Here is a 26,114-nt window from a genome sequence, read left to right as displayed (position 1 = left end):
ACCAGATGGATTTCTATGACAATCAGCAACAGCTTAATAAACTTAGATTCTTAAATCCAGATTTTATTCAAATGCTACCATCTGCTATTGCTGGATTCACAGCTAGCTTTGCAGAACAGCACAGGAGGCTTTGAATCAGCTTCCTGATGAAGGGCTTATGCCCAAAACATTGAGTCTCCTGCTCCTCAGATGCTGCCTGACTTGCGGGGCTTTTCCAGCACCACACTCTCGACTTTGAATCGACAGTCTAGCGATAATATCACAAGGCCATCACCTCCCCCTCATGCGATGCAATGATCCCAAATCAAGTGTAGCCTTACAGAGTGAGGAAAGGCCAAATTCATACGCCAACAAATTTAAAATTTATTAAAGTTAGCCTCGACCAATCTTTCAGAATTGCAATCAGGTTGAACAGAGATCTCATTTCGGTTGCAGAATCCCTTACAGAGCAGAAAGAGGCCATTCAGCCCACCAAAAGTGTGCAATGAAGAGCATCCCATCCCAACCTTGTAACCCTGCATGAGTTTTTATTTTTAAGTCATGACGAATCCACCTAGCCTGCACACTATGGCCAATTTAGCATGGCCAATCCACCGAACCTGCACATCTTTGGACTGTGGGAGGAAACCAGAGCACTTAGAGGAAACCTACGCAGACACAGGGAGAGAATGTGCAAACTCCATACAGTCACTCAAGCAGGAATCGAACCTGGTGTTGAAACAGGCCCCAATGTTTATTATGTTTGGGTAAATTCAATCGAATTGACTCAAGTTTAGAATTTTCTACATTTTGGTCTCTTTGTTGATTGTTTGGGAAGGCTGATCATCAGAAGGAACCACAGGAACTGAGTGGGAGGTACTTCCTCTTAAATTGGACTTGACGCACAAATCTCTTTTGGAAGGGCCACTCAGAATTAAACCCTTCAAAATAGACACCACGGACACTGCATAGCAACGTGGGCAGTGCCCTTGCCTCTGACCCAGAAACACACACGGGAGTCCAACTCCAGATGCAGTGATGAGGAGGGTAAATGGGTTGAGTATCAACTACAAATCCTTCCAACAAACAGCGATGACACGCAGTCATCAGAATGGGAGAGAGTGTCCTGTGTGATGGACAGAGATTCACAGCCTCCATCTCACAGCTGTCCTTCGCTCCAGAGTGCAACATTCCGATTAAAGTGCACAACTCTTAACTTAATATGAATTGTAACACACTGTCAGCATTGGACCGGAGTCTGAGGAATGATTGTGGAGAGTGTAAGACATTAAGGGGTGAACTCCTTCAGTTGTTTCACTTGATTAAATTAGTTTTTTTTGATAAATTTGAACCTGAAATTTAGCGTCAGGTCTTTCAGAAATCACGCTGGGAGTAACTTTGCCTCACAAAGCTTAGTGAAAACCGGGAACACACATCTCCCACAGAGTTGTTGATGATGAGAGGAATTGACTGAAGTGGGGTTTGAGAGATTGGTGGAAGTTATGGAACAGAGATGGGTAAATGGAGATTAATTATGGATTAATTTTGAACTACTTGATGGTGGAAGTGGTTTCTATTGGTGGCATAAACACAACACAAAAGGGGAAATTTACCAATCCGGACCCGTCAACTGGGAGTTACACTGGCAGGAAGTAACTTATGAGAAACAGGAATGACTCCAGTCCAGGCTGATGTTGTCTATTGGTTGTCTTGCTCACTCTCTCTCTCTCTCTCGCTCTCTCTCTCTAAATTGGCAAATAATGTAGATTTGAATATGAAATAGCCTCTTAAAACTGAAACATCAGATCAGACATGATGTGGAGCTGACCTGAAATGGTGAAATGGCTTACTCATGAAGATATGTCAGGCAAACCTGTCAAAATGTTGATAGAGAGTTTGTATCCAATATTCCAATGAGGAACATTTACAGGCCAAGTACCAGAGCAGCACAGTGGCTCAGTGGTTAGCACTGCTGCCCCACAGCACCAGGGACCCAGGTTTGATTCCAGCCTCGGGCTGTCTGTGTGGATGTTCTACCCGTATCTGTGTGAATTTCATCAGGGTGCTCCAGTTTCCTCCCATGGCCAAAATATGTGCAGGTTAGGATGGACTGGCCGTGCTAAATTGCCCCTAATGTCCAGAGATGTGTAGGCTAGGTGGGGTCAGCCATGGGAAATGCAGGGTTACAGGGATAGGGTAGTCTCTTCAGAGGGTCAGTGTGGTCAGGATGGGATGAATGGCCTCTCACACACTATAGGGGCTCTATGAGCCTCAGCAAACCCGGACCTTTGGATGGGGAATTAAGCAAATCTCTCCAAACAGCACAGAAAATACGAGCATATTCTTGCCAGTTGGAGAGCAAAATCCAAGTACCACAGCCTCTGTCTTGTCTACATCCACTCATTTGTGTAGCAAGAAGTTTTGGCGCATTTGCACTCACCACATGTTCTCCAGGATCCTGAGGATGATCAGGTTTTGTCTGTAGACAATGGGAACGACAATAAGAAAGGCAAACAGTAGGAAGCAGATGAAGAAGACCACTTGCTGAATGAGGAGGCCTAAATGGGAGATTCACAGGAACGAGAGGGTGAGATGGTTTAGTTTTGAAACATACAGCGAGACACAAAATATATTCAATAAAAATCAAAACGAACTACAGATGCTATAAATTAGAAACTAAAACAGAAATTGCCAGAAAAGCTCAGCAGGTCAGGCAGCATTGGTGGAGAGAAATCAAACTTAACATTTCAAGGTCCAGTGACCCTTCCTCAGAACTGACGGTAGCTAGGGACGTTTGTGTTGCAGAAGATGGGGTGGAGGAGTTGGAAATGATCGGTGGGGATAGAGCTCAAAAGAGAGAGAAAAGAATTGTTGGACAGACAAAGGAAAATACATTCAATTCCTTTCATGGGTTGTTGGAGAAACATGGTTAAAGTCAGATTGTTCCAGCGTCCACGTTGGTCCTCTGCTAACCTCATGTGCTGAAGGGGAGCACTGTCCCCTCGTTAGTTTATCCACACACATACAACGCACTCACTATGTTCCCAACTACAGTAAAATGCTCATCACACCAGTTCAGGAATAGGGGATTATAATTTAAACAATAAAATGTAACATAGACTTAATAGCCTGAGCGTTAAAAAAAATTATATTGCAAGCGAATTAATAGCAAGGCCAGACCAAGAGGCTCCTTTCAGCTTCATTCCAGAATCATTTAATTATCTCAATAAGGCGTGAAGTGTCAATATTACAGTAGTCCCTCCACCATACCCCCTGGGGATACGTTCAAAGACCCACCACCGAAGCCTGAAACCATGGATTGGAGCGAACCCATTCATTTCGACGGGGAGTTTACCTTCCCGGCAGCTCCCTGGCCCCTGGTTCTAGAAAGTTCCCTATAATATGTTCGGAATGTAGTAAACCTTGGGTAACTGAAACCGTGGAAAACAATTCAGAAGATATGGGGATCATCTGTAATGCAAAGTTTGTCAACTATGCTGAAAGCAGCTTTTCTCTTGTAGGAGAGTTGAGGAGTAGAAAGCATTTCGGATTTGTGATTGAGATAAACAAGTGCTTTCTCTCTCAGAGTTGAGCATGTGGAACTTGCTTGGATGACTGTAGTTAAACATTTAAGAAGCTTGACACCGGCCAATACAGAGCAGCCCACATCCATAAATATTCAGTCCCTTCAGCACTGACATTCACACTTGCTGAGCCATCTACATGATGCACTGAAGAAAATGACCAAGGTTCCTAAGGCAACACCTTCCAAATCCCCAATTACTTCCATCTGGGAGGATATGGCCAGCAGATACGTGGGAACACCACCTCTTCAAGTTCCCCTCCAAGCCACTCACTATCCTGACTTGGAAATATTGCCGTTTCTTCACTGTTACTGGGTCAAAATCCTGGAACTCCCTCCTTAAAGGGCAGTGTGGGTCAACCTCAAGCACTTGGCCTGCAAGTGGTTCAAGGCGGCAGCTCACCCCCATCTTCACAAGGGACGGGCAGTAAATGCTGACCTATTCTACCACAACAACAGCCCTCGAACGAATGAAAAAAATAATTCTCTTCTTCAGGGATGCAAGATCATGTAATATTTAAGACAGGGATAGAGAAACTCTTTACACTAAAAAGACAATCCAAAGGAGAATAGGGGAGCTAAGAACGTAGATCGCAGGCCGCAGAGATCGATCGTGATCTTGTCAAATGGCAAAGCAGGCTTGAGGAACTGAATGGTGTACCAAGGGACCCTTTTCACAGGCTCACGTGTGCACACATTGTACATTCATGTGCGCATACGTGTAATTCTCATGCTTGTTAGAGTAAAGCAGATCATTTCTAAAACAGGTGAAACCTTTCCCTACAAACAAACAAAAGAGTTTTGTGCAGGTTAAACAACTAGATAGTTATTCAGTGCACTACTGGATTCCAGGGAGGTTTAACCTTTGTTCATTCGTGATCAGATTTGTAACAAGTGTTCAAACCTTTGAATCCTCCAATTGCCACAAAAATAATGCAGTAAATGGGAAAGTTGGGCAAAGACATGAAAGGGCAAGGAATAGAGGAGATGTTCATGGAACAGAATCCCTTCAGTGTGGAAACAGGCCCTTCAGCCCAAAAAATCCACACTGACCCCCCAAAAAGAGTAACCCACCCAGACCCATTCCCCTACATTTACCCTTGACTAACTTACACATCCCTGAACACTATGGACAACTCAGCATTGCCAGTCCACCTAACCTGCCCATCTTTGGACTGTGGGAGGAAACCTGCACAGACTTGGGGAGAATGTCTGTGTGGGGTTTGCACAGTCACCAGAGGCTGGATTCGAACCCGGATCCCTGGCACTGCAAGACAGGAGTGCTCACCGCTGAGCCACTGGGCCACCCCATTTTATTAGGGTTTGATGAAGGGGTGGGAGGAGACTTGGGAGGAGCATAGACAGAGCAGCTTGGTCAAATAGGATGTTCCAACAGAGAAATATGCAAAGTTAGTTTATATCCACAACAGGAATATTTGATGGAAGAGGAGAGAGATTATAAACTTTCGGTGAGCTTTGGGCTTTCCCACATCTAGTAATGGACCAGGCCGACAAAACATATATGTGGGTCTCGTTCCACAGCCAACTTTTCCCTCAGTCACTATGCTGGTGCCAGACACTAACTTTGAGAAGCAACACCCTGCATTGAGCATAAGTGACCTGGATTCTTTCATCTGCTTTTGACACATGTTGTAAGGACATACAAGATATTCACCCTGTTCGGCCACGTTTATGAACATATCTTCAATTGACCATTAAGTCCTGGAGTGGGATTTGAACCTGGAGCTTCTCGTTTGGAGGCAGAGTCATTCCCCACTGCACCACAAGGAACCCCCCCCCCCCCCCCCCCACCTTCACCTCCTGGCAGAGGGTGACAATTGATCAAGTGATGTTATTGGGATCAAAAATAAATGTATGCTCTCTATCTCAACCCTGGCCTTTTGCAGAGAATATCTACAAACAAAACTAATCCCATATTCAAACAAACTGCACCCCGTCAGCAGATACCTAAACAGATGAATGCGGCCTGGTAACTGGTGAAGCTCATCCAACAGACAACAGCAGAGCGGGAGAGTCTGACCGGCCTGTCATGATTGAAGACTTTTCGTGTGTCGCCTCTGAAAAGAGCCTGCAGATTGTCCCTGTAACAGAGCAAAGACCAAGTCAGATTTAATATAGTCTTTGTCTAATTAAGGGCACAGATATTAAACATACAAATGCAGCAGGCAGCAAAGAAGGTAAATGGTTCTGTTGATCCTTGAGCACAGGAATTGGGATGTCTTGCTGCAATTGTACAAGGTCTTAGTGAGACCACATCTGAAGTACTGTGTTCTGTTTTGGTGTCCTTATCTGAGGAAGGATGTTCTAGCAATAAAGGGAGTGCACAAAGATTTATCAGACTAGTTTCTAGGATAGCAGGAGAGTGCGAGCGAGAGGGAGAGAGCGAGAGGGAGAGAGCGAGAGGCAGAGAGCGAGAGGCAGAGAGCGAGCGAGAGACTGGATCAGTTAGGACTAGAGTCACTGGTGTTTCGAAAACTGAGCAGAGGGGTCTCAGAACCCTATAATACTTCAGCAGGACTAGACAGGGTTAAACACAAGAAAGATATTCTGATGAGTCCAGACCAGAGGTCCTAGGGGGTGTCAAGGGGATGGGGTTAGGCCATTTTAGGATTGAGATGAAGAGAAATATGTACACTCATATTGTTGTGACCTTGTGGAACTCATAGAAAGCAGTTGAGGCTGAGATGTTGAACATTTTCAAGAGGGAGTTAGATATAGTTGTTTTAGGGCTAAACTGATTCAGGGCTATGGGGAGAAATCAGCAACGGGGTACCCAATTAGACGATCAACCAAGATCATAACGAACAGCAGAGTAGGGCCGAAGGGCTGAATGGCCTATTCCTGCTCCTAATGGTGCTCAGTAAATACATTTGGATCATCATTGCTGCTACACAGCACCTTTAACTATAAATGTTATTGTTCAAGACATACATTCCATTAAAGCTATTAAATTAATAAAAAGCCCATGAGTTCTATGAAGCTTAAACAGAAAATATAAAATAAAAATGATCCATAATTAGAAAGTGGGGGAGGGGGAATGGTGTGTGTCCTCAGAAGTATGTCCTGCATCAGATCTGGTTAAAAAGTACATTTGAAATATTAGTGAACAGTGTTGTTTTTGTAAAGAGAAAGCGTCTATGGAAATATATGAGCAGGGAGATTTTCTCTACACCAGTTACAAATGGCAGGAAAACCAGCAGGTGAGATGACAGAACCAGAAATTGTATATTTTCAATGTTACCTGTGTAAAACCATTGACCTCATTAATGTCGAGAGGGTGATGAAACAGGATACAGCCACCGCTGATACGTAGCACACTGTTGAGGAAAAAAGGAGTCAAATCATCCCCTGCCACACTATTCTGACATTATTCAAATAGTACTACACACATATGAACAACAGTAGGCCATTCAGTCCGTTGAGCTTGCTGCACCATTCAATTAGACCTCAACTGATTGGGAATGTGGATTTGAGATTACAGTCCATCGACCAAACATCCCACCTCCCCACAACTCCCCCACCTCCATCCCCCCTATAACCTTTCATCCCCTTGCCATGCCAAGGCTTTGTCCATGTTAACATTTTGGGTCCAGTGACCCTTCCTCAGAAAACAGTGTTACTGAACCCAAAATGTTGACTATCACTTCTCTCCACAGATGCTGCCAGACCTGAGCTTTTCCATTGTGTGGCAACTGACGTAGAATTTATCAAAATTGCAACCTTGCTCATGGCTCCTTACAGCCTGGATAATGCACATAGAGCAACCTACGTCTGGGTTGTCATCTTGTGAACCACAGCACTACCTATTCCTTACTTAGAATATCGGGAAGAGAGGGTTTTCACTTCAGATTTCTGCAGTTCGGTTTTTTTTATCATCTAAGGATCTATCCATATTTGACATAAAAAAACATTCAAAGGTTCTACTTTCACCGCCTTTTCAGAAACATTGTTCCAAATACTTACGACTCCCAGAGAAAATAACTCACCTGGCTTCAGTTTTAAATGGGCCATCCATTATTTTTAAACGGTCACCCCCATCTTCTAGATTCTCTCACAAACCATCCTCTCTGCATCCACCTGGTTAAGAGCACTCAGGGTCTTACATGTTTCAATCACTTCGCAAGAAACCTCGACCTTATATTGCCATAATTCCACGTAAAAGAACAGGTAGAGTGTTCTATAGATGACAAACCAATTGCTCCAGATTGGCCCTACTGTCCAGGCTGCAATAACCACAAGGCAGATTGCAATTTTGACAAATTGCAAGGAAATTTCCTTGCAATGAACAAATGAATCCTTCCAAGCCAAATACTCAAATCTTTCATCCGTGAATCTAAAGAACCTTCTGTGGAAATGAACTGAGCTGAGCTTAACGTTGGTGCAGATCAATTTTTTTTTGTGCAGCAACTATTCTCATTCTGAGAATGCACAGACATCCCACTGCCCTGTATTTGGTTCCTTAATGTTCAATCATAATAAGTCAGTCAGATCCAAACTGGAGGGAGTTCTGAAAGTCGTGCAAGCTGAATAGTAAATCATTATAAAATTGAAGTGATTTCTGAGTTGTTGTCAGACTATTAGGAAGTTGTATCTTCCCCTGCTACTGCAACAAGACCCCGATAAACTATTGTATTGGTTGGCGATGAGATATTATTGGTGGTCATTTTATTCTTTTCAATCCAAAGAAAAAGTACTCAATCCGTACCTTCCACAACCCAAATATAATATTTAACGATACTCAGAACTTCACTCCTATCTTCTGAGAGATTGACGCCAAAGCCTTCAAGTGTGTAGGATACATGTTCCTGGACTCCAGCCCGCATCCTCTGTAGGACAGGGACAAGGTACAACACGAGGAGAAGGGCAAACTGTAGGGGAAAGCAATACCCGATTCGGATTATTTAACATGCAATAAAAGCAAAAGAAATATAAAACTTAGAAAAATCAGAAGTGAGAAATGGGACAGCTAGATCAAAGAATGTGAAGAGAAAGAAACGTAGTCTTGAATTAATAGATGAGCAATTATAATATTCACACAGGCTTAACCCATTCAGTGGTTACTGACCCAGTGCATATGGAGTTCATGGCTGCATTTAATACTAAGCTGTGCTTATACAACACAACTTACCAAATCCCAAATCATTTCCAGTGTTGGACCACACTTTTGCAATGCGGTAATTAGTTTTGTGCACAGGAAACTCCCATAAACAGAGAAGAGATTATTATCAGACAATCTGTTTTACTGACTTACAATTTGTCTCCTTTGAAGGCCAATGCACCTAGAATTATCGAGCCTCTACAGTGTGGAAAGAGGTCATTTGGTCCATCGTGTCTGCACCGACCCTCCAAAGAGCATTCCACCCAGGCACAGTCTCAGCCTACCCTATCCCTATAACACCCGACATTTCCTATGGCTAATCCACCCTAGCCCATACATCCTTGAACACTATGGGGCAACTTAGCATGGGCATTCCACCTTTGGACTGTGGAAGGAAACCAGAGGACCCGGAGGGAAACCCACGCAGTCTCCCAAGGCTGGGACCCTGTGCTGTGCAAGACAGCAGTGCTAACCACTGAGCTACTGTGCCACCCCTGGACAGGGACTTACCATCTTCTCTAAAAGCTCTAAAAGACAAACTTCCACCAATGGGGCAGAGTCTGAGCTCATGACTGAATTCTCTCCCCATCCCAATTCTTGCGGTCCTGCCAAAAGATGGCTCTTGATGATGAAGGGTCTTCTGTCCATTTGATCGCAGCTGGCCACAATGCCAACTGGACCATCCTCCCATGACATAATTTGATTGGTCAAAAGTCTAGCGTGACAATTCTCACTGGAGAGAAACATCCGCAAACAAAATTAATTGGGAACAAGTGAGCATCTCCTTCCTGAAGGGAAGGCATTTTCCAAACGTTCTCCACATGTCCCTACCTCTCCGCCAGAAGGGCTGGACTCAAGTCCCATCAGCTCCAGATGTGTGAGATAATATGCCTGAATTGTTGTTAAAAACATCTACCGTGAGGAAAAGGGAAGTGCTGGACTGCTTTTGAATAACCTCTTCCCATGGCACCAAATTAAACAATGATTCTGGATTTCTTTTCCTCAAGTGGTCTGTCCAAAGGCTCTATCTCTGCGTGGGCTAGGGATGAGGAGGCAGATCCCAGATCCAACCGGAGCATGGATTGAACTCCATGTTACTGGCATCCATCTGATCCACAGTGGTCAAATAAGAGAGTCTAGGTTGCACAGCAACATACACTTGTAACCACATGTTGTCACCCAGAGCTATGGATAGTGACAGTGGAAGTATCCATCCCCAATTTCGACAGAATTCTGTCCTTGCCTCTTCCCACCTTCCAGTCTGTGTTGATGAAAATATTTACAAGTTGAAACGCAACCTGTCTATATTAATGAACACACCTTCCTTAGCTAGCAAGTCATGGAGCGGGTCTTGATCTAGAACTCATGGATTCAGAAACAGCAATGTTTCCCACAGCACCACACGACCTCGAGAGATTGGATTTAAACTTGCTACAACATCTGTAATTTCTGAATGCACAGCAGGTAATTATCAAATTCTGTATATAAAGTTGGCAAGGCCAGTTTAAGATCCATGTTTTAACCAATAATTACCTGATAGACAGAAATGACAGCCACAGTCATTGACACAACCAGTTTGGTTGGACTTCGGAACCCTAGATTTTAAAAATAAAAAGGAATGGTTTTAAGAAAAAAAAGCAGGCAAAGAACTTCCTTCACTCGATTTCCCCAATAACATTGCTTGGAAGGAAGGGGTGGCAAAATGATAATATCACTGGAATAGTGATCCAGAACTCCGGGTAATGGGATGCAAATCTCAGCAGGGCAGATGGCAAAATCTGAACTCAGTAAAATCTGGCATTAAAATGGTGACCATGTAACCATTGTCCATCAGCTTAAAAATCCATCTGATCCCTTTAAAGCAGGCAGTTTGGCACGTTCACCTGGTCTGGCCTACACGTGACTCCAGACCCACAGCAAAGCTCTGCGCAATAAATGGCCACATCCCACAATGAATGTTTTCTTAAAAAGGCAAGGATTCAGTCTGCATCGACAAATTCAGGAAGAGATTCAAACATTACAGTTGGAGGGACCCCTGCAGAGTTTGGCACTGGTGCAGGCTTCCCCTATTAGAGTCAGATAGTGGCCATGTAGAGGGGGAAAGGTTCAGTATGACTGACAGAAATGAAATGGAGTTGAGAATCTGGAATGCCGAGATTTCACACCAAGACGTCACAGGTCCACGTGAAAGCAAATCAGGACACCTCTAGGAATGGGTTTGACATGGGGACGTGATGAGTCAAAAAGTGTAGCACTGGAAAAGCACAGCAGGTCAGGCAGCATCCCAGGAGCAGGAGAGTCAACGTTTCAGGCATAAGCCCTTCATCAGGAATGTTGGGAGTGCGTGGGGAATGAAGGGGGTCGGAGAGATAAATAGGAGGGTGGGGCTGAGCCAGGCAATGGGAAGGTAGCTAGGAAGGTGATAGGTAGATGCAGGTGGGAGGTCATGGTGATAGGTCAGAGGGTAGGGTGGAGCGAATAGGTGGGAAGGAAGATGAACAGGCCAAGAGGAAGGTTGGATCTGGGAAGGAGGTGCGGAGGGTGGGGGTGGGGGGTGGGTGGAGGGGGGAGGGGTAGGGTGTGGATTTGGAAACTAGTGTTGATGTGTGGTTGCAGGGTCCCAAGGCAGAAGATGAGGCGTTCTTCCGCCAGTTGTCAATGGCTTGGATTTGGCAGTGGCGGAGGCCCAGGATTTGCATGTCCTTGGTGGAATGGGAAGGGGAGTTGAAGTGACCATCCACAGGCCAATGAGGTTGTTGGGTGTTGGCTACAGGCAGGTGATGCCCTAGTGGTATTATCACTGGACTGTCAATCCAGAGACCCAGGCAATACTCTGGGCACCTGGGTTCAAATCTCACCATGTCAGCTGGTGGAATGTGAATTCAATTAAAAAAAAACTAATGACGATCACGAATCCATTGCGATTGTTGGAAAACCCCATCTGGTTTACTGATGAGAGGGAAAATTTGCACTACAAGTGACTCCAGACCCAGAGGAAATATGGAGTGGTGCTGGAAAAGCACACAGGTCAGGCAGCATGAGAGCAGCAAGAAGATCGACGTTTCGGGCAAAAGCTCTTCATCAGGAGTGTTTCCAGCATCCACAGTCCTCCCTTTTGCCAGAGGAAATATGGTTGACTTTTAATCGCCCTCATCCCATGAATGAATTTAAACAAAGCTTCTATCAAAACTAACAGAATTAGGTTTTCTTTGGAGCTACTCTGATCCCTACCGTATCCCTTCATAAAGTGGCGGATTTTTCATTGAAGATAGTTTGCCTGGGAAAACTTAAATAAATTAGCAAAGTGATAAAGACAGTAAATACATAAAAGGAGTAATTCATTTCATTGGATGATGAATCAGTAATTTAAAGGGCAGCTGAAATGAACCCGAGAAAGTTCTCTTCTATATAAGTATCACTGGGACTTCTTATATATTTCTTAAAAAGGAAACTCAATAGTTTTTTCTAAAAAAGAAATGATGCAGGTAGAAGTTAATGGCGAAGGGACTAATTGCTTGGTTTGTTCAAAGAGCTCACACAGGAATGATAGGCTGAATGGCCTCCTTCTTTGGCTGAATGGCCCAGTGAACCAAAGGGGTACAACATACTCATCATCAGTGACCGTGCAGGAGCTGGGAACCATTGAACCTGAGCTGCTGAACCGAGGTAACGCAAGGAATTCTCAAAATAGCATCGATACACCAACTCCAGCGTTAAGGCTTTACCTTCTGTTGGTAAATAGACATACAATCGTATCAAGGTCTCCATCCTGGACCAGAGGCTTGGCTGATCTGTACTGATACTAAAAATAGAGGGGACAGGGTGAAAAAATACATGAGAACAAAATGCACACAAGGCTCTTAAAGCTCCACCACAAAGTCACAAAACTCCATTCCATTGGAATACAGTAAAGATCTCTGCAGCAAGCAGGTTAATCCAAAATCCCGAAGCACTTAGGACAGGGTGCTGCTGTGTCTGAATGGGGTTGAGGGGTGTGTGTGTGTGTGTGTGTGTGCGCGTGTGCGTGAGAGAGAGAGAGAGAGAGAGAGAGAGAGAGAGAGAGAGAGAGAGAGAGAGAGAGAGAGAGAGAGAGAGAGAGACACACACTGGTACAGAGGGAGACAGACAATGCGCTAAGTCAGCAGACCCAGGCATTCACAATAAAACTGGTGCAACTGCAGATCACATTGACACCACAACCCTCTGACCAATTTTTCACAAAGAAAGGACATTTCTAACTGTCAGTTTCACTGACAGGTGCTCCAAGTGAAATATCTACGATCGAGAACAGTAACCAAAACTGACCCATGACCGAATCACTGCAACACAGAGCAAGAGAATGACCTCTGCTGATTGCCATCTCCTGTTATTATTAATTGGCTCTTTTCCATAAAGACTGCAAGTGACCAGCTTGAATGGAGCGGTCAGACATTCTGATTCCTAGAGAACATTGGTTGGAGAGATGTTGGATAACATAATGTTTACTATGGTTATTAAAACAAACAAAAAAAAGGCTTCCATAATAGGAGAGAAAGTCAATGTTGACCATGTACTGAGCTGCACAGACCTGGCACTATGTCCACTGTGAGTTAACTGATCCTAATCAAATCGATGTCCAGGATGGTGTAATTGGTTCCAGTGCTCTTTGGCAGACAAAGAGAGGCAGACAGACAGAGACAGACAGACATATTCAGATGCCACTCACTGTGAAGTGATCCTTGTTGCAAAGTGTAGGAGTGTGGGGGTTGAACCAGTTGTGAAGATAGCTCCCTGTTGGCAGCAACAGGCAGTGGTGGAATGGAGCAGCTGCAAATGAGGCGAGTTACCAAAGAGTGGCAACAGTCTCGAGAAACCAGAGCTAGTCCCAAGTCAAATACTATTCCAAAGATGTGCAGGTAAGGTGGATTGACCATACTACATTCCCTCGACGTCCAGGGATATGTAGGCTAGGAGGGTAAGCCATTGGAAATACATGCTTTAGGGAGAGGGTGGAGGGGTTGCCCTTTGTAGGATCAGTGCAGACTCAATGGGCCAAATAGCCTCTATCTACACAGTTGTGATTTTACGAGCGAGAGACACACACACACACACACACACACACACACACACACACACACACACACACACACACACACACACACACACACACACACACACACACACACAGTCAGTAATTCACTAACCTGTTTTTGTGTGGTTTCTTCCTCAGTAAAATCTTTAAGTACTCAGTGTAATATTTATCAACCGGACACTGAGGGGGAAACCAGAGCTTGGTGAGGAATGACTGCACAGATTCAGATGTAAGACCTTCCCACCATTCACAATGGACCAGTTAACACCATCATTCAATGTTTAACTCTGAGAAATTAAATCCTAGTTTAACACTGATAACAGGGAGCAACCTTTTACCTTGGTGAAGGGATCAATGACCTGGGGACATAGCTCAAAGGTAAGGGACAACTGAACTAAATGACCAGTCATGATCAGATTAAACGATGAAGCAGGCTCGAAAGGCTGAATGGCCTACTCCTCCTCTTATATTACATTTGTATGTTTGATTCCGATCAGAAAGATCTGCAGCTGCCTGGTTTGTCCTGGATGACTCCAAGGTTTTTATTCTCTTACAGGAGTCCATTGTAGATACCTGTCATAAGTCACAAGAGAAACATTCCCCCTCCCCCAGTTGTGTCCATTAGTGTCACATAAAAAAATTCTCCCAAGTGATGTCTATCAGTGTCACATGAAAAACATTCCCTCTGCAGCTATGTCCATCATGTGTCACATGGAAAATATTCTCCCCACAGTGTTGTCCATTATGTATCACCTGAACAACATTCCCCCCACAACCATGTCTATTACATGTCTCGAGAAAATTTCCACACCACCCTTCATCACGTGTTGCACGAAGAACATTCCTCCTGCTTTCTTTATCATGCATTGCTTGAGAAACATTCCCTCACCACCCTCAACCATGTGTTGCATGAAAAACATTCCCCCACCAGCATAGTTGGACTCCATTTTCTTTGTCATCCTCCTGGTTAGATTCTGCTTCGAGTCTAGTTGGCACAGTGGAATGTAAATATTAATCTAGATAATGCAGGCTAATCCAGAGATGATGTGCTGAAGCGGTAGCCCTGCTAATGAAAACTTTCACATGGAAATAATCTATAGATAGATCTTGAAGATTCAAAATGAGACTAACTTTAATTATTCAGGACTGCAATAGTTCCCTGGATTTACCTCCATAAAGCCAACACCTCAAATACAAGTCCATCACCAGAAACCCACATTGTCCAGAGATAAGTTTAAACACTTACCTGATGCAAGGGCAGAGATTGTGATGTCCTGCCATTTCTCAGCAGCAACAAAGGATAAACGAGACTTAGAAACGCCAGGCATAACAGCTGGGGCAGACTTCTCAGCAGGGAGTAGTATTCGTGCAACTGGGCAGTCAAACAAGAGAAAAAAAAAGTAGGAAGGACATCAAGAACCGAAAATGATAGAATCACAATTACTATAGCATAGAAAGAGGCATTTGGCTTGTCATATCGGTGCAACTCACTGGGTCTCACTCCCTACATGAGAAATGCTCTCTCTTCGGATAATCTATCATTAATATATTCCAAAGGGATGTCTGAAACCTCATAGAACAAGGGAATGGGAAATATATCCCAAAACAGTAATACTTGGAAGTGAATGCACTGGTCAAACTGGATCACTTGAAAACCTGGACTAATCCTGTTGCCAGTTCCCTCCCAGGAAGTGAATCCCAGACCGTTGCCACTCATTGTTTTTTCTCACAGCACCCTTGGTTCTTTCCTCAGGATGATTTTTGTGAATCTCTGCCTTCACTCTAGTCCCAGCCAGTGAACTGCTTCAGTTTGTTACCTACATTGCAGCCAAAGGGACAAAGCAGAGAAACCCGGCATTTAATAGCATCGTTCACCACCTCAGGATGTTTCAAAGGTCTTTATAGCCAATTTAGAACTTTGGAAATGGAATCAATGTCAGAACGACCCTGCAAATACTGAAGGATTGTTATATTTTGGGTCAGTCTCTTTAATTCAGGACAAAAACAGAAGAACAAAGGAACAAATTTGCAACCTGTTCCGATTTCTGCCCAATAACAAGCTCAAATTGATTGATCGATTGTCACGTGCACTGAAGTACAGTGAAAAGCTTTGTTTAGGAGTAGTACAGGCAGATCATAGCAAGCAAGAGTGTACAGATCAGGGAAAAAAAAAAACTTAGAGATATGTGCAGGTTACATTCCACAAGGTGTGTGAGAGGAGAGATCAACATTAGCAAAATCAGCATTATTTGAGGCTAGAGAGTCCATTCAACATTCTAATAATGGAAGGTCCAGAATATCTAACCACGGCAAAGGTCATGTCAGTTCTAACTGTTATCACTGACAAGGGGAAGTTGCACCGTTGATGGGGAGAACAGATGTCTTCAGGTCACAGGCTCAAAGGGCCAATTGGCCTACTCCTGCTCGTATATTCACATGGAGGCAGTAAGAACATCAGGTTTCCTACTAACATCCACATTAGGAGTAGAAGTAGGCCATTCAGCCCCTGCTCTGCCATTTAAAAATATCATGGTTCATCTCCTCCACTTTCCTGCCCATCTTCTGACAAGCTTAGTCTCCGTCATTAAACAAACAGCTTGTGGAGGCTTAGGACAGAACACAGCGAGGATAGAGCCAGGCCTGACTAAGGGTTTCAGCTCCAGAACTTGGAGAGACAACACAGCAACTGTTAGAAAGGGAGGACTATACATATTTCAGTCCTGTAGCCTTGCATCGTATGGACTGGCCAAAGTTTTAAAGGATGAAGGAAGAGCACCTGGAATGGTTAGCTTTGGGATAAGCACAGCACTGGAATAAAAAGTAAAGCACAACTTTGATATTTTAACTCTTCTTTTTAATTCACTTGAGGGATCTGGGTGTTGTTGGTTGGCCAGCATTTATTGACCATCCCTAGCTGCCCTGGAACGGGACTGCTTGCCAGGCCATTTCAGAGTTAACCCATGGGTCTGGAGTTACAGGTAAGCCAGACGGGGTGAAGATGGCAGATTTCCCTCCGTGAAGGACATTAGTCAGCCAGGTAGGCTTTTCCTGACAATGGATTCATGGACGATAGAAGTTTCTTAATTCCCACCATATTTTGTTGAATTCAAATTCCTCCATCTGCCGTTGTGGGATTTGAACTTAGGCCCTCAGAACATAAGCTGTATTTCTGGATTAACAGTCGATAGCAATAACACCATTAGGCCATTGCCTTCCCAGTAAACTGATTAAGCAGGAACATTGATCATCTTACAGTGACAAACTAGGTCATCAAGTGGGGGTTGACAGTAAGTCTAATTGCCAAGGCTCCAGGACACAGGCACATGGAAATTAGGGAAGGGGAGCAACAGTTGGCCATTTGGCCCCTCTAGCCTGATTGTATCTAATCTTCTATCTCAATGCGGTTTTCCTGCAAAATCTTCTTTTACCTTGATAACTTGAATAGTTAGAAAGCTATTGATCGCTGTCTTGACCACATTCAGTAACTGAGCTTCTGAGGTAGAGAATTCCGAGATTCATCGCCCTCTCAGTGAATAAATTCCTTTCACCTTCAATCTAACTGGCCCTTATTCTGGGACTGTGCCCCTGGTTGTAGACACCCTAGCTAAGGGAGACAACCCTCCCACAATTAACCTGTTGATTTCTGCAAGATTTGGAGATGCTGGTGTTGGACTGGGGTGTACAAAAGTTAAAAATCATACAACACCAGGTTATAGTCCAACAGGTTTATTTGGAAGCAGTAGCTTTCAGAGCACTGCTCCTTCATCAGGATTTCAATGATATTGCCTCTCATTATTCCAAACATTTTGGAAGGGCAAATCAGGGCAGGACTTATACACTTAATATGAACATCATGGAGAATGTTATCAAACAGAGACGCTGCGGGTGCAGGTTCATAGTTCCTTGAAATTGGAGTCTGAGGCGCTCAGTGTAGTGAAGGAGGGGTTTGGTATGCTTGCCTTCATTAGCAAGTGCATTGAGTATAGGAGTTGGGAGGTCATGTTGTGGCTGTACAGGACATTGGTTAGGCCACTTGTAGAATATTATGTGCAATTCAAGTCTCCCTGCTGCAGGCAAGAGTGAAAGGGTTCAGAAAAGATTTACATGGATGTTGCCAGGCTTGGAGGGTTTGTGCTATAGGGAGAGGCTGTACAGGCTGGGGCTTTTTTCCCTAGAACATTGGAGGCTGAGGAGTGACCGTATAAAAAATATAAAATCATGAGAGGTGTAGACACGGTAAATAGCCAAAGTAGTTTCCGAGGGTAGGGGAGTCCAAAGTGAGAGGGCAAAGATTTAAGGTGAGAGGAAAAGGACTTAAAAGGGACCTAAGAGGCAACTTTTATGTGCATAGGGTGATGCATGTACAAAATGAGCTGCTAATAACAGCATATAAAAGGCATCTGGATGGGTACATGAATAACACCATAAGACATAGGAGCAGAAATTAGGCTATTCAGCTCATTGAGTCTGCTCCGCCAATCAATCATGGCTCTTGCTTTTTCCCCACGATCCTTGATCCTCTTGACAATTAAGAACCTATCTATTTCCATATATACTGTATTCAATAACCTTGGATTGAGAGGAATATGGGTCAAATGCTGGCAAATGGGCCTAGATTAATTTAGGATATCTGGCCAGCATAGATGCATTGGGCCAAAGGGACTGTTTCCAGGCTGTACATCTCTATGACCCCAGAGAACAACAGGCCCTGCTTCCTCAAACAAACTCATAAAAATGCTAGAGAAGCTCAGCAGGTCTGGCAGCATTTGTGCAGAGAGTTACAGCATTAACATTTCAAATCTGATACGAATCTTCTGAAGAAGTGTCTCCTCAATTTCTCTGCATACGATCGTCCCATCAGGCCAGGGATCAAACTGGTGAACCTTCAATGCACTCTTTCTACAGCTAATATATTCTTCCTTTAGTAAAAAGAGGCTAGACTGGATTTGTTACCAATACCACTGGAGAAAAATAAAGGGATCTTAAAAGTAAATTTATCTTCCTGTCTGTGGACACTGTTAATAATTAAAGTAATGGAGATAATTACCATCCAATTGGATGAAGAAAAACATGGCTACGCACCAATAGGATGACCGTGTTGGGTAACTAATCACAGTGATTGTGGGGATAGCAAAATCATACGACAAAACCTCGTAGAATATAGCACTGGCAATTGACGTCACAAACAATAAAAGGGTCTTCAAGACTAAATTAAATTTTAGGTCATAGAGACAAGCTCTTGCTGCGTTCAGACTGCTAATATCGGACAGACAATTTTGTTTTGCAATCAGGGCAAAAGCAGGTTGGGAGAGATTTCCTTTTGGTTCCCAGCATTCAGGAGTGGAAGAAATTGCTCCCCACCTCCTTGCCAGATAAGGAGAGAAAAAGATCATTGTACTGCGATTCTACCAATCGTTTCACATTGCAACAATAGTAACTCTGTCAGAACAGGAACTGGAATGAGAGCAAATCTCTGCTTAAAACTTAAGACGGTTGCATAAACAGAAAACAAAGTAAATCATTACCTTGGATGACAAAGGGCATTGAACTTTCTGACAGAGGAGAATGCTAAAGTGTAGCCAGGACAGGAGGCTGCCAAGAAAGTAACCCAATTTGGTCTTGACCGTTGCACAAGCAAGTAGGGGATAGTACAGAGCTGGATAATAAAGCAGGGCAGTAATCTTCCAGTATTCTTTAGAGAAAAGACAAACCGTTCCAAGTTAGCCAACACAATTGTTTGCAAAATACACAATAGATCCAAATTCCATCTACTTGTAAATATCACATTTTTGATTTCTCTTTTTAAAAACATTTACATCAGAAAAAATACCGTCCAAAAGCATTTAGTATTGACATAAAGCACTTTGCCATAATAGAGATCACAAATTATCCAGTGTGCTTGTTAAGGTTTAGTTTGTAACACATGACTCATGATCACTTCCATCTAGAAGGACAGCAGATACATGGATACACCACCCCCTGCCTTCTTGAATCGCAGCAGTCCATGTGCTGTCGGTTAAGACCCACAATGTCCTTAGGGAGGGAATTCCAGTATTTTGACCCAGTGACAATGAAGGAACAGCAATATATTTCCAAGTCAGGATGGCGAGTGGCTGAGAGATGAACCTGCAGGAGGCGTTCCCGTGTATCTGCTGCTGTTAACTTTCTAGATGGAAGTGGCCGTGGGTTTGAAAGGTGCCAAGTAAGGATCTTTGGGGAATTGCTGCAGTGCAGATAGTCTGCACTGCTTCTACTGGGTGTTGGTGGTGGAAGGAGTGGGTGCCTGTGGATGTTGTGCCAATCAAGCGGGCTGCGTTGTCCTGGATGGTGTCAAGCTTGTTGAGTGTTTCTGGAGCTGTAACCATTCAGGCAAGTGGAGAGTATTCCATCCCACTCTTGAACTGTACCTTGTAGGGCCCTGGGGAAGTCATGAAGTAAGTCACTTGCTGCAGTGTTCCTAGCCTCCAACGTTTGTAGCCACTGTGTTTATGTGGCAAATCCAGTTGAGTTTCTGGTCAATGGCAACCCTCCCCAAGATTTTGACATTAGAGGATTTAGTGATGGGAACATTCCCAAAACAAACACAGAAAAAGTTTCTAATAAAATAACGAGGCAAATGAACTCAAGTATTTTTTAATCCTTTCATCTGACCCCCTCCAAAGGAGTTTCTAAAAGCAATTTTGTCCATTTACCTTTGGTGCCTTTTGAGGACTCTATGAAGGGGAAAGGGTTGTCATCAATGACGACCACACACAAGGAACAGAAGAGCACTCCGAACACGGCAGCGGCAATCCCTCTGTGGCAGTCATGCTCAAGGAACCCAACAGGGCTGTAAATACACAGCATTTGCCCAAATTAAAATTAAATGACAGAGAAAATGTGTTCCTTGAAGTGGCTTTGAGCTGCATTAAACTACCAAGGTCAATGTTTCTTTAAACTCATGGGATACCATGTGACAGAAAGCAGCTGTTCCCCTTAGTCAAAGGGTTGGTGTTCTGAGAGGCCTGGATAGAGTGGACATGCAGAAGACATTCCAACCCCAGTAGGAGAGCCCGGGACCAGAGGTACCATCTCAGAGTGAAGGGATAACCCTCTCAAACTGAGATGAGGAGGAATTCCTTCAGCCAGAGGCCAGTGAATTGGAAGAACTCATTGTCCCAGAGGAATTTGGAGGCCAAGTCACCCAGTGTCTTGAAAGAAGAGGTAAATAGGCTCTTGAATATAACCCAAACGTTATGGGGAGAAGGCAGGAGAATGAGGTTGAAAAACATATCAGCCACAATTGAATGTTGGAGCAGACCAAATGGGCTGAATGTGGGACTGGAAATGCACAGCAGGTCAGGCAGCATCTGAGGAGCAGGCAAGTCGATATCTTGGACCAGAGCCCTTCACCTGCAACCTGTCCAAAACGTCAATTTTCCCGCTCCTCGGATGCTACCTGACCTGCTGTGCTTTTCCAGCACCACTCTAATCTTGACTCTAACCTCCAGCATCTGCAGTCCTCACTTTCAATGAGATGGGCTGAATGGCCTCATTCTGCTCCCATACCCTTCTGGTCTCACAAAAAGAGGCACACTTTTAAAGGTGAACGGAAGGGAGGTATAGAGAGGAATTTGAAGAAAACACCAGAAGGTGGGAAGGAGGTAATCACATAACGTTTAAAACATTATTGGATTGGCACTTGAAGTGTCATAACATTCATTGCCAGGAAAACTGGCCAAGTGTAGAATGAGCGTAGTTGTGGTAGTATTGACTTGATGGGCTGAGGGGTTTCCTCAGTAAAAAATGATTCCGTGGTAATTAGTACACAAGAGAAAAGGATGAGGAAGGTTATTGGTATGGAGGTATAAATGGAGGGTGGTTATATGAGGGAGGGAAATGAAGTGATCTATTCTTAAATCATTCCAAATCCATATAATACCTTTAACACAGCATGATAGAATCCCTACAGTGTGGAAGCAGCTCATCAGATCTACACCAAACCACATCCCACCCAGATGCACCCTCCTACTCTATCTCTGCACATTTCTGAACACTATTGTCAATTTAGCATGACCAATCCACCTAACCTGCACATCTCTGGATTGTGGGAGGAAACCGGAACACCTGGAGGATACTCATGCAGACACAGGGAGAATGTGCAAACTCCCCACAGACTGGGGAGTCAGAGGCTTGAATCGAACCTGGGTCCCTGGTGCTGAGGCAGCAATGCTAACTACTGAGTCACAGTGTCGCCCAGTTTCAACCAATCCCAAACCAGCTTACAAAACTGGATTGATCCTTGTGGATCTGTTCCCAGTGAATCCCACTCCACTTTAGTCCCAGATTCAGTTGGAACCTGGATCAACAGCTGAATTTAACCCCATTGCAAATTGCAAACGTGGCTTTAAATAAAAGCCGTGTGGTTCCCGAGAGACTTAAATACTAATGGCAGTGGACAGAGGAATAAACACCTATGCGGCCACTCAAACAGTAGAAACTCTTAAATAAGGTTTGGCTGTAGTCATCACTGCAAAATCACACACTGAAAGTGGGGATTAACCTCCATGGAACCTCTTGGAGAGATTTCAAATCCCATTTTAATGAGCCCTCCCTCAGGCTGAAACATCAGTGGAGAGACAGGACATTTCATGGAAGCACAGAGGAAGAAAGAAAATAAATGTATTCTAATCTTTTGTTCAAAGGATGTTCATTGTTCAGACCTTTGGGTATCGGAGTTATGTTGAGATTGTACAGGACATTGGTGAGACCTCTTTTGGAGTACTGGGTCCAGTTCTGACTGCCCTGTTATAGGAAAGATATTAAGCTGGACAGGGTCATTTGCCAGGAATGAGGCTGTCATTTTTGTGAGTATTTGTATGGAGGGTTTGTGTTATAAGGAGAGGCTGGGACTTTTTCCACTGGAGCATAGGAAGTTGAGAGGTGATCTTGTGGAGATTTATAAAATCATGACAGGGATAGACAAGGTGAATGACAGCTGTCTTTTCCCTATGATGGGGACTTCGAAACGAGAGGGCTTTTTTTTTAAGATAAGAGGAGAAAATTTCACGAGGGGCAACATTTTTCACACAGAGGGTGGTTTGGGTGTGGAATGAGCTTCCAGAGGAAGTGGTGGATGTGGGTACGGTTACAACATATAAATAGACACTTGGATAAGTTCATGATTAGGAAATGTTTGCAGAGATATGGGCCAGGCACAGGCAGATGGGACTAGTTTAGTTTGGGATTATGGTCAGCATGGACTGGTTGGATCGCAGGGGCTGTTTCTGTGCTGTATGACTCTATAATAGGGATACTTCCTATAATAATAGACCACCAAGTTTTGTACTGTTGTGAAGCAGAAATTGCTTCCCCCTAGATTTAAATATTTTTGTTAATCCAGGTGCCCAACTGAATCTAGGGGTGAAGTGGAGTGCAATTCACCTTGAACAGATCCACAAGAATAAATCCTGCTTCATAAACTGGTTTGGGATTGGTTGGAATCCATCTGACCAGTTGCTTTTGTACTCTCTGAAAGTTAACATTTAAGGGGAGAGGTTCTGCTGCCTTCAGTGTCCATTTGCTGAGAGGGGAGCTGGGAGCACGTGTGCTGCTTCAGGGCTGTTCGTTTAACATTAGAACTATTACATTATCTCATTCGGTCACCCTTCCCTAAACTGAAACACTCCAGAACATACCATCACCAGGAAAGCTGATTTCTAGACAAAAAAACAGCCATTGCACATCTCTGCTCTCTTAGTTGCAATAAAACAATAAACACTGAAAATACTCAGCAGAGCGGACAGTGCTCGAGGAGAAATAGAGTGTTCTGAGGAAAGGTCACAGACCTGGACAGTAACTGTGCCTCTGCCTACGGCTCCTCCTGTAGCTCGGTGTTACATTATTGTCGGGTGCAGCTCACAAAGTCGTGTGTGTGTGTGTGTGTGTGTGTGTGTGTGTGTGTGGCGGGGGGGGGGGGGGGTACCGTATAAGCAGTGGCTGCAAATCGTTTCAAAATTAAGTCAAGGTAAACTCGCCACAGTCCTGGCAGACTGTAGAACAGCTCTCAGAGGGAGATGGATGAGGGCTGTGGTGGTTTAACTCGAGGGTCACCACAGGTCAGGTGGGGTTCCAGGCTGAGAAGACCGAACTGTTATGGTCAGCTGCTGCAGGAATTGAACCCACAGCTTTGGCATTACAAGCCAGCTGTCTAGCCAACTGAGCTAGCAGACCCCTTATTAGAATTATTTATGAATAGATCACTTCATTTTGTCTTAGCGGGAGGTAAACCAGAGTAGCCTGCAGTGTTCCAGCTTATAGTGAACTCAGGAGGAGAAAAAAAAGATTAAAAAGCATGAATGAGTTTCAAATCAGGCCATACGCAAACGAGGTTGAGGCTGCCTCGTAACCCAGAAGGTGATCTCCATAGTAACCTCAGCTGGTGGATGAGGTTGACAGCAGAAAAACCCAGACTGAAAGACACTGGGACAAACATTGCAAAGTAGGAGAGCTCTCAGTACTGAATGCCCAGCACACTTAACACAGTGACGTATTTACTGCAAATGTTTGACCTGAGGAAGCCTGAAGTCGAGTTCACTCAGGGTTCAAACACTGACCCCGAGGGACCGGAATGCCAGCAGACAGACACTTAACTGCAATAGACCAGGCGCTCCACTGCAGCAGGTCCTGCACAGTCGACTTCGCTTGACAAAGAAAGACAGGAACACCAGCACAACAAGCTGAAAGAAAACAAGGATTCTCAGTCCCTTATGGAGCACCTAGACCCCGGCTAAAGGGTCTCATGCAGGAACAGATCATTCAAACAAGCAATCAAAATATAGCAACAGGCCTGTTCCAACATCCATTCAATGAGATAATGACCGATCTGCAACCAAAAAGGCCCTTTCCCTAACAGCCTTGTGGGATATGGTAAATTAATGTTACTTCTGGAATTCTCAATTATAATTTCCGATACAAGGTGAATGAACTCACATCAGTGTGTAATTGTTTCAGCCAGGAGCTGAGTCAACAAGAATGGGAACTATGTGGAGGAAATGCATAATTGTTTTGTTTGTATTAGCTAAAAGTGTATGCAAGAAAGAAACGGGACTGCACAACAATGGTAACCCCAATTAAAAGGGCTTTGTGATAAGATGCTGTGAAGACAGACAGTTAAACTCAATATGCCTGTATAAACAATAGGTATAAACATCTGTTTCCCACTTTTACAGAAACACAGGAACAAATCCAATTAAAAGAGAGTCTTAATGACAAAATGCTGAGAGGGGTGGCACAGATGGAGGGAGTAGATAATGGTAAGGCAAGGATGGGCCCACAGCAGGATGAGGTCAAATGGCCTTGAGAACAGGAATGAGCATTTTTTTCACAGACAAGACCAGATAAGACACGAGATAAACAGGAGTAATGGGTACCGGTCTTAGGGAAGTGGAGGATGTAAACGGGGGGGAATAATGAAAAAAATATGAACCAAATTATATAAATATTGAGTATTTGTTGAATTCAGTGTGTTTTGTCCCTGCCTTGTGGGCATCACACCCACTTGCAAGTGTGAAATAAAGGGCACTACTGATTCAGACCTTGTCTCGGACTGAAATTATTGCAGTGCGTGAGCTTTGTTTCTCACATCCCCAAAGTTCTATGGTAAACCAAAATTTATCAAACATCACACTTTGCTTGCAGTCTGCACAAGAGGGTTGCAAATTGCAGTCTTTTCCTTCATGTGTAAAGATATTCCCTAAATCCAGCCTGGCTTAAATTTTGAAAACAATGCCTCCTAGTCAGAGTCATACAACACTGAATCAGGCCCTTCGGCCCAACTCTTCCATGCTGACCAGGTTTTCTAAACTAAACCATTTGCTTGGCCTATAGACCTCTGAACCTTTCCTATTCATATACCCATCCAGATGCCTTTTAAATGCTGTAATTGTACCAGCCTCCACCATTTCCTCTGGCAGTTCATTCCACACATGCACCACCCTCTGATTAAAAATGTTGCCCCTTAGGTCCCTTTTAAATTTTTTTCCCTCTTTCCTGTGCCCTCTAGTTTTGGACTCCCGTACCCTAAGGAAAAGACTTTGCTATTCAATTTATCTATGTTCCCCATGATTTTATAAACCGTTATAAGGTCATCCCTGAGCCTCCGATGTTCCAAAGAAAGTAGCCCCAGCCTTTCGCTATAGCTCAAAATTTCCAGTCTCAGTGATATCCTTGTAAATCTTTTTTAAGTCCAAGAAGGTCAAGGAGTCCTAGCCTCCCCTTCCACCAAAACATTCCTCTTCCCCACCCCCGCCCCCAAATCCATCAGAAATAATCCAGATTAGTTAACCATCAAATCCCATGCCATTTTCTCAAACAAGGTAATT

The 26,114-nt window shown here is 43.9% G+C and overlaps 1 protein-coding gene across 1 annotated transcript in view; it reads right to left on the bottom strand.

The window, feature by feature from the left end:
• Window positions 1–26,114, bottom strand: part of stra6 (signaling receptor and transporter of retinol STRA6) — a 53,170-nt gene that overhangs the window by 11,983 nt on the left and 15,073 nt on the right. Inside the window, exons 4-14 of the mRNA XM_060853858.1 lie at window positions 24,385–24,470; window positions 20,445–20,581; window positions 19,278–19,444; window positions 14,999–15,124; window positions 13,865–13,932; window positions 12,407–12,483; window positions 10,215–10,276; window positions 8,289–8,451; window positions 6,825–6,900; window positions 5,531–5,664; window positions 2,420–2,537 (exon numbers count right to left, since the gene is read on the bottom strand). Coding sequence (XP_060709841.1) covers window positions 2,420–2,537; window positions 5,531–5,664; window positions 6,825–6,900; window positions 8,289–8,451; window positions 10,215–10,276; window positions 12,407–12,483; window positions 13,865–13,932; window positions 14,999–15,124; window positions 19,278–19,444; window positions 20,445–20,581; window positions 24,385–24,470 — 1,214 coding nt within the window. The remainder of the gene's footprint in view (window positions 1–2,419; window positions 2,538–5,530; window positions 5,665–6,824; window positions 6,901–8,288; window positions 8,452–10,214; window positions 10,277–12,406; window positions 12,484–13,864; window positions 13,933–14,998; window positions 15,125–19,277; window positions 19,445–20,444; window positions 20,582–24,384; window positions 24,471–26,114) is intronic.

This window comes from Hemiscyllium ocellatum, chromosome 42 (genome assembly GCF_020745735.1).
Source record: "Hemiscyllium ocellatum isolate sHemOce1 chromosome 42, sHemOce1.pat.X.cur, whole genome shotgun sequence".
Lineage (NCBI taxonomy): Eukaryota > Metazoa > Chordata > Chondrichthyes > Orectolobiformes > Hemiscylliidae > Hemiscyllium > Hemiscyllium ocellatum.
The sequence above is the reverse complement of the archived record's forward strand: the minus strand, read 5'-3'. Positions and strand labels throughout refer to the sequence as shown.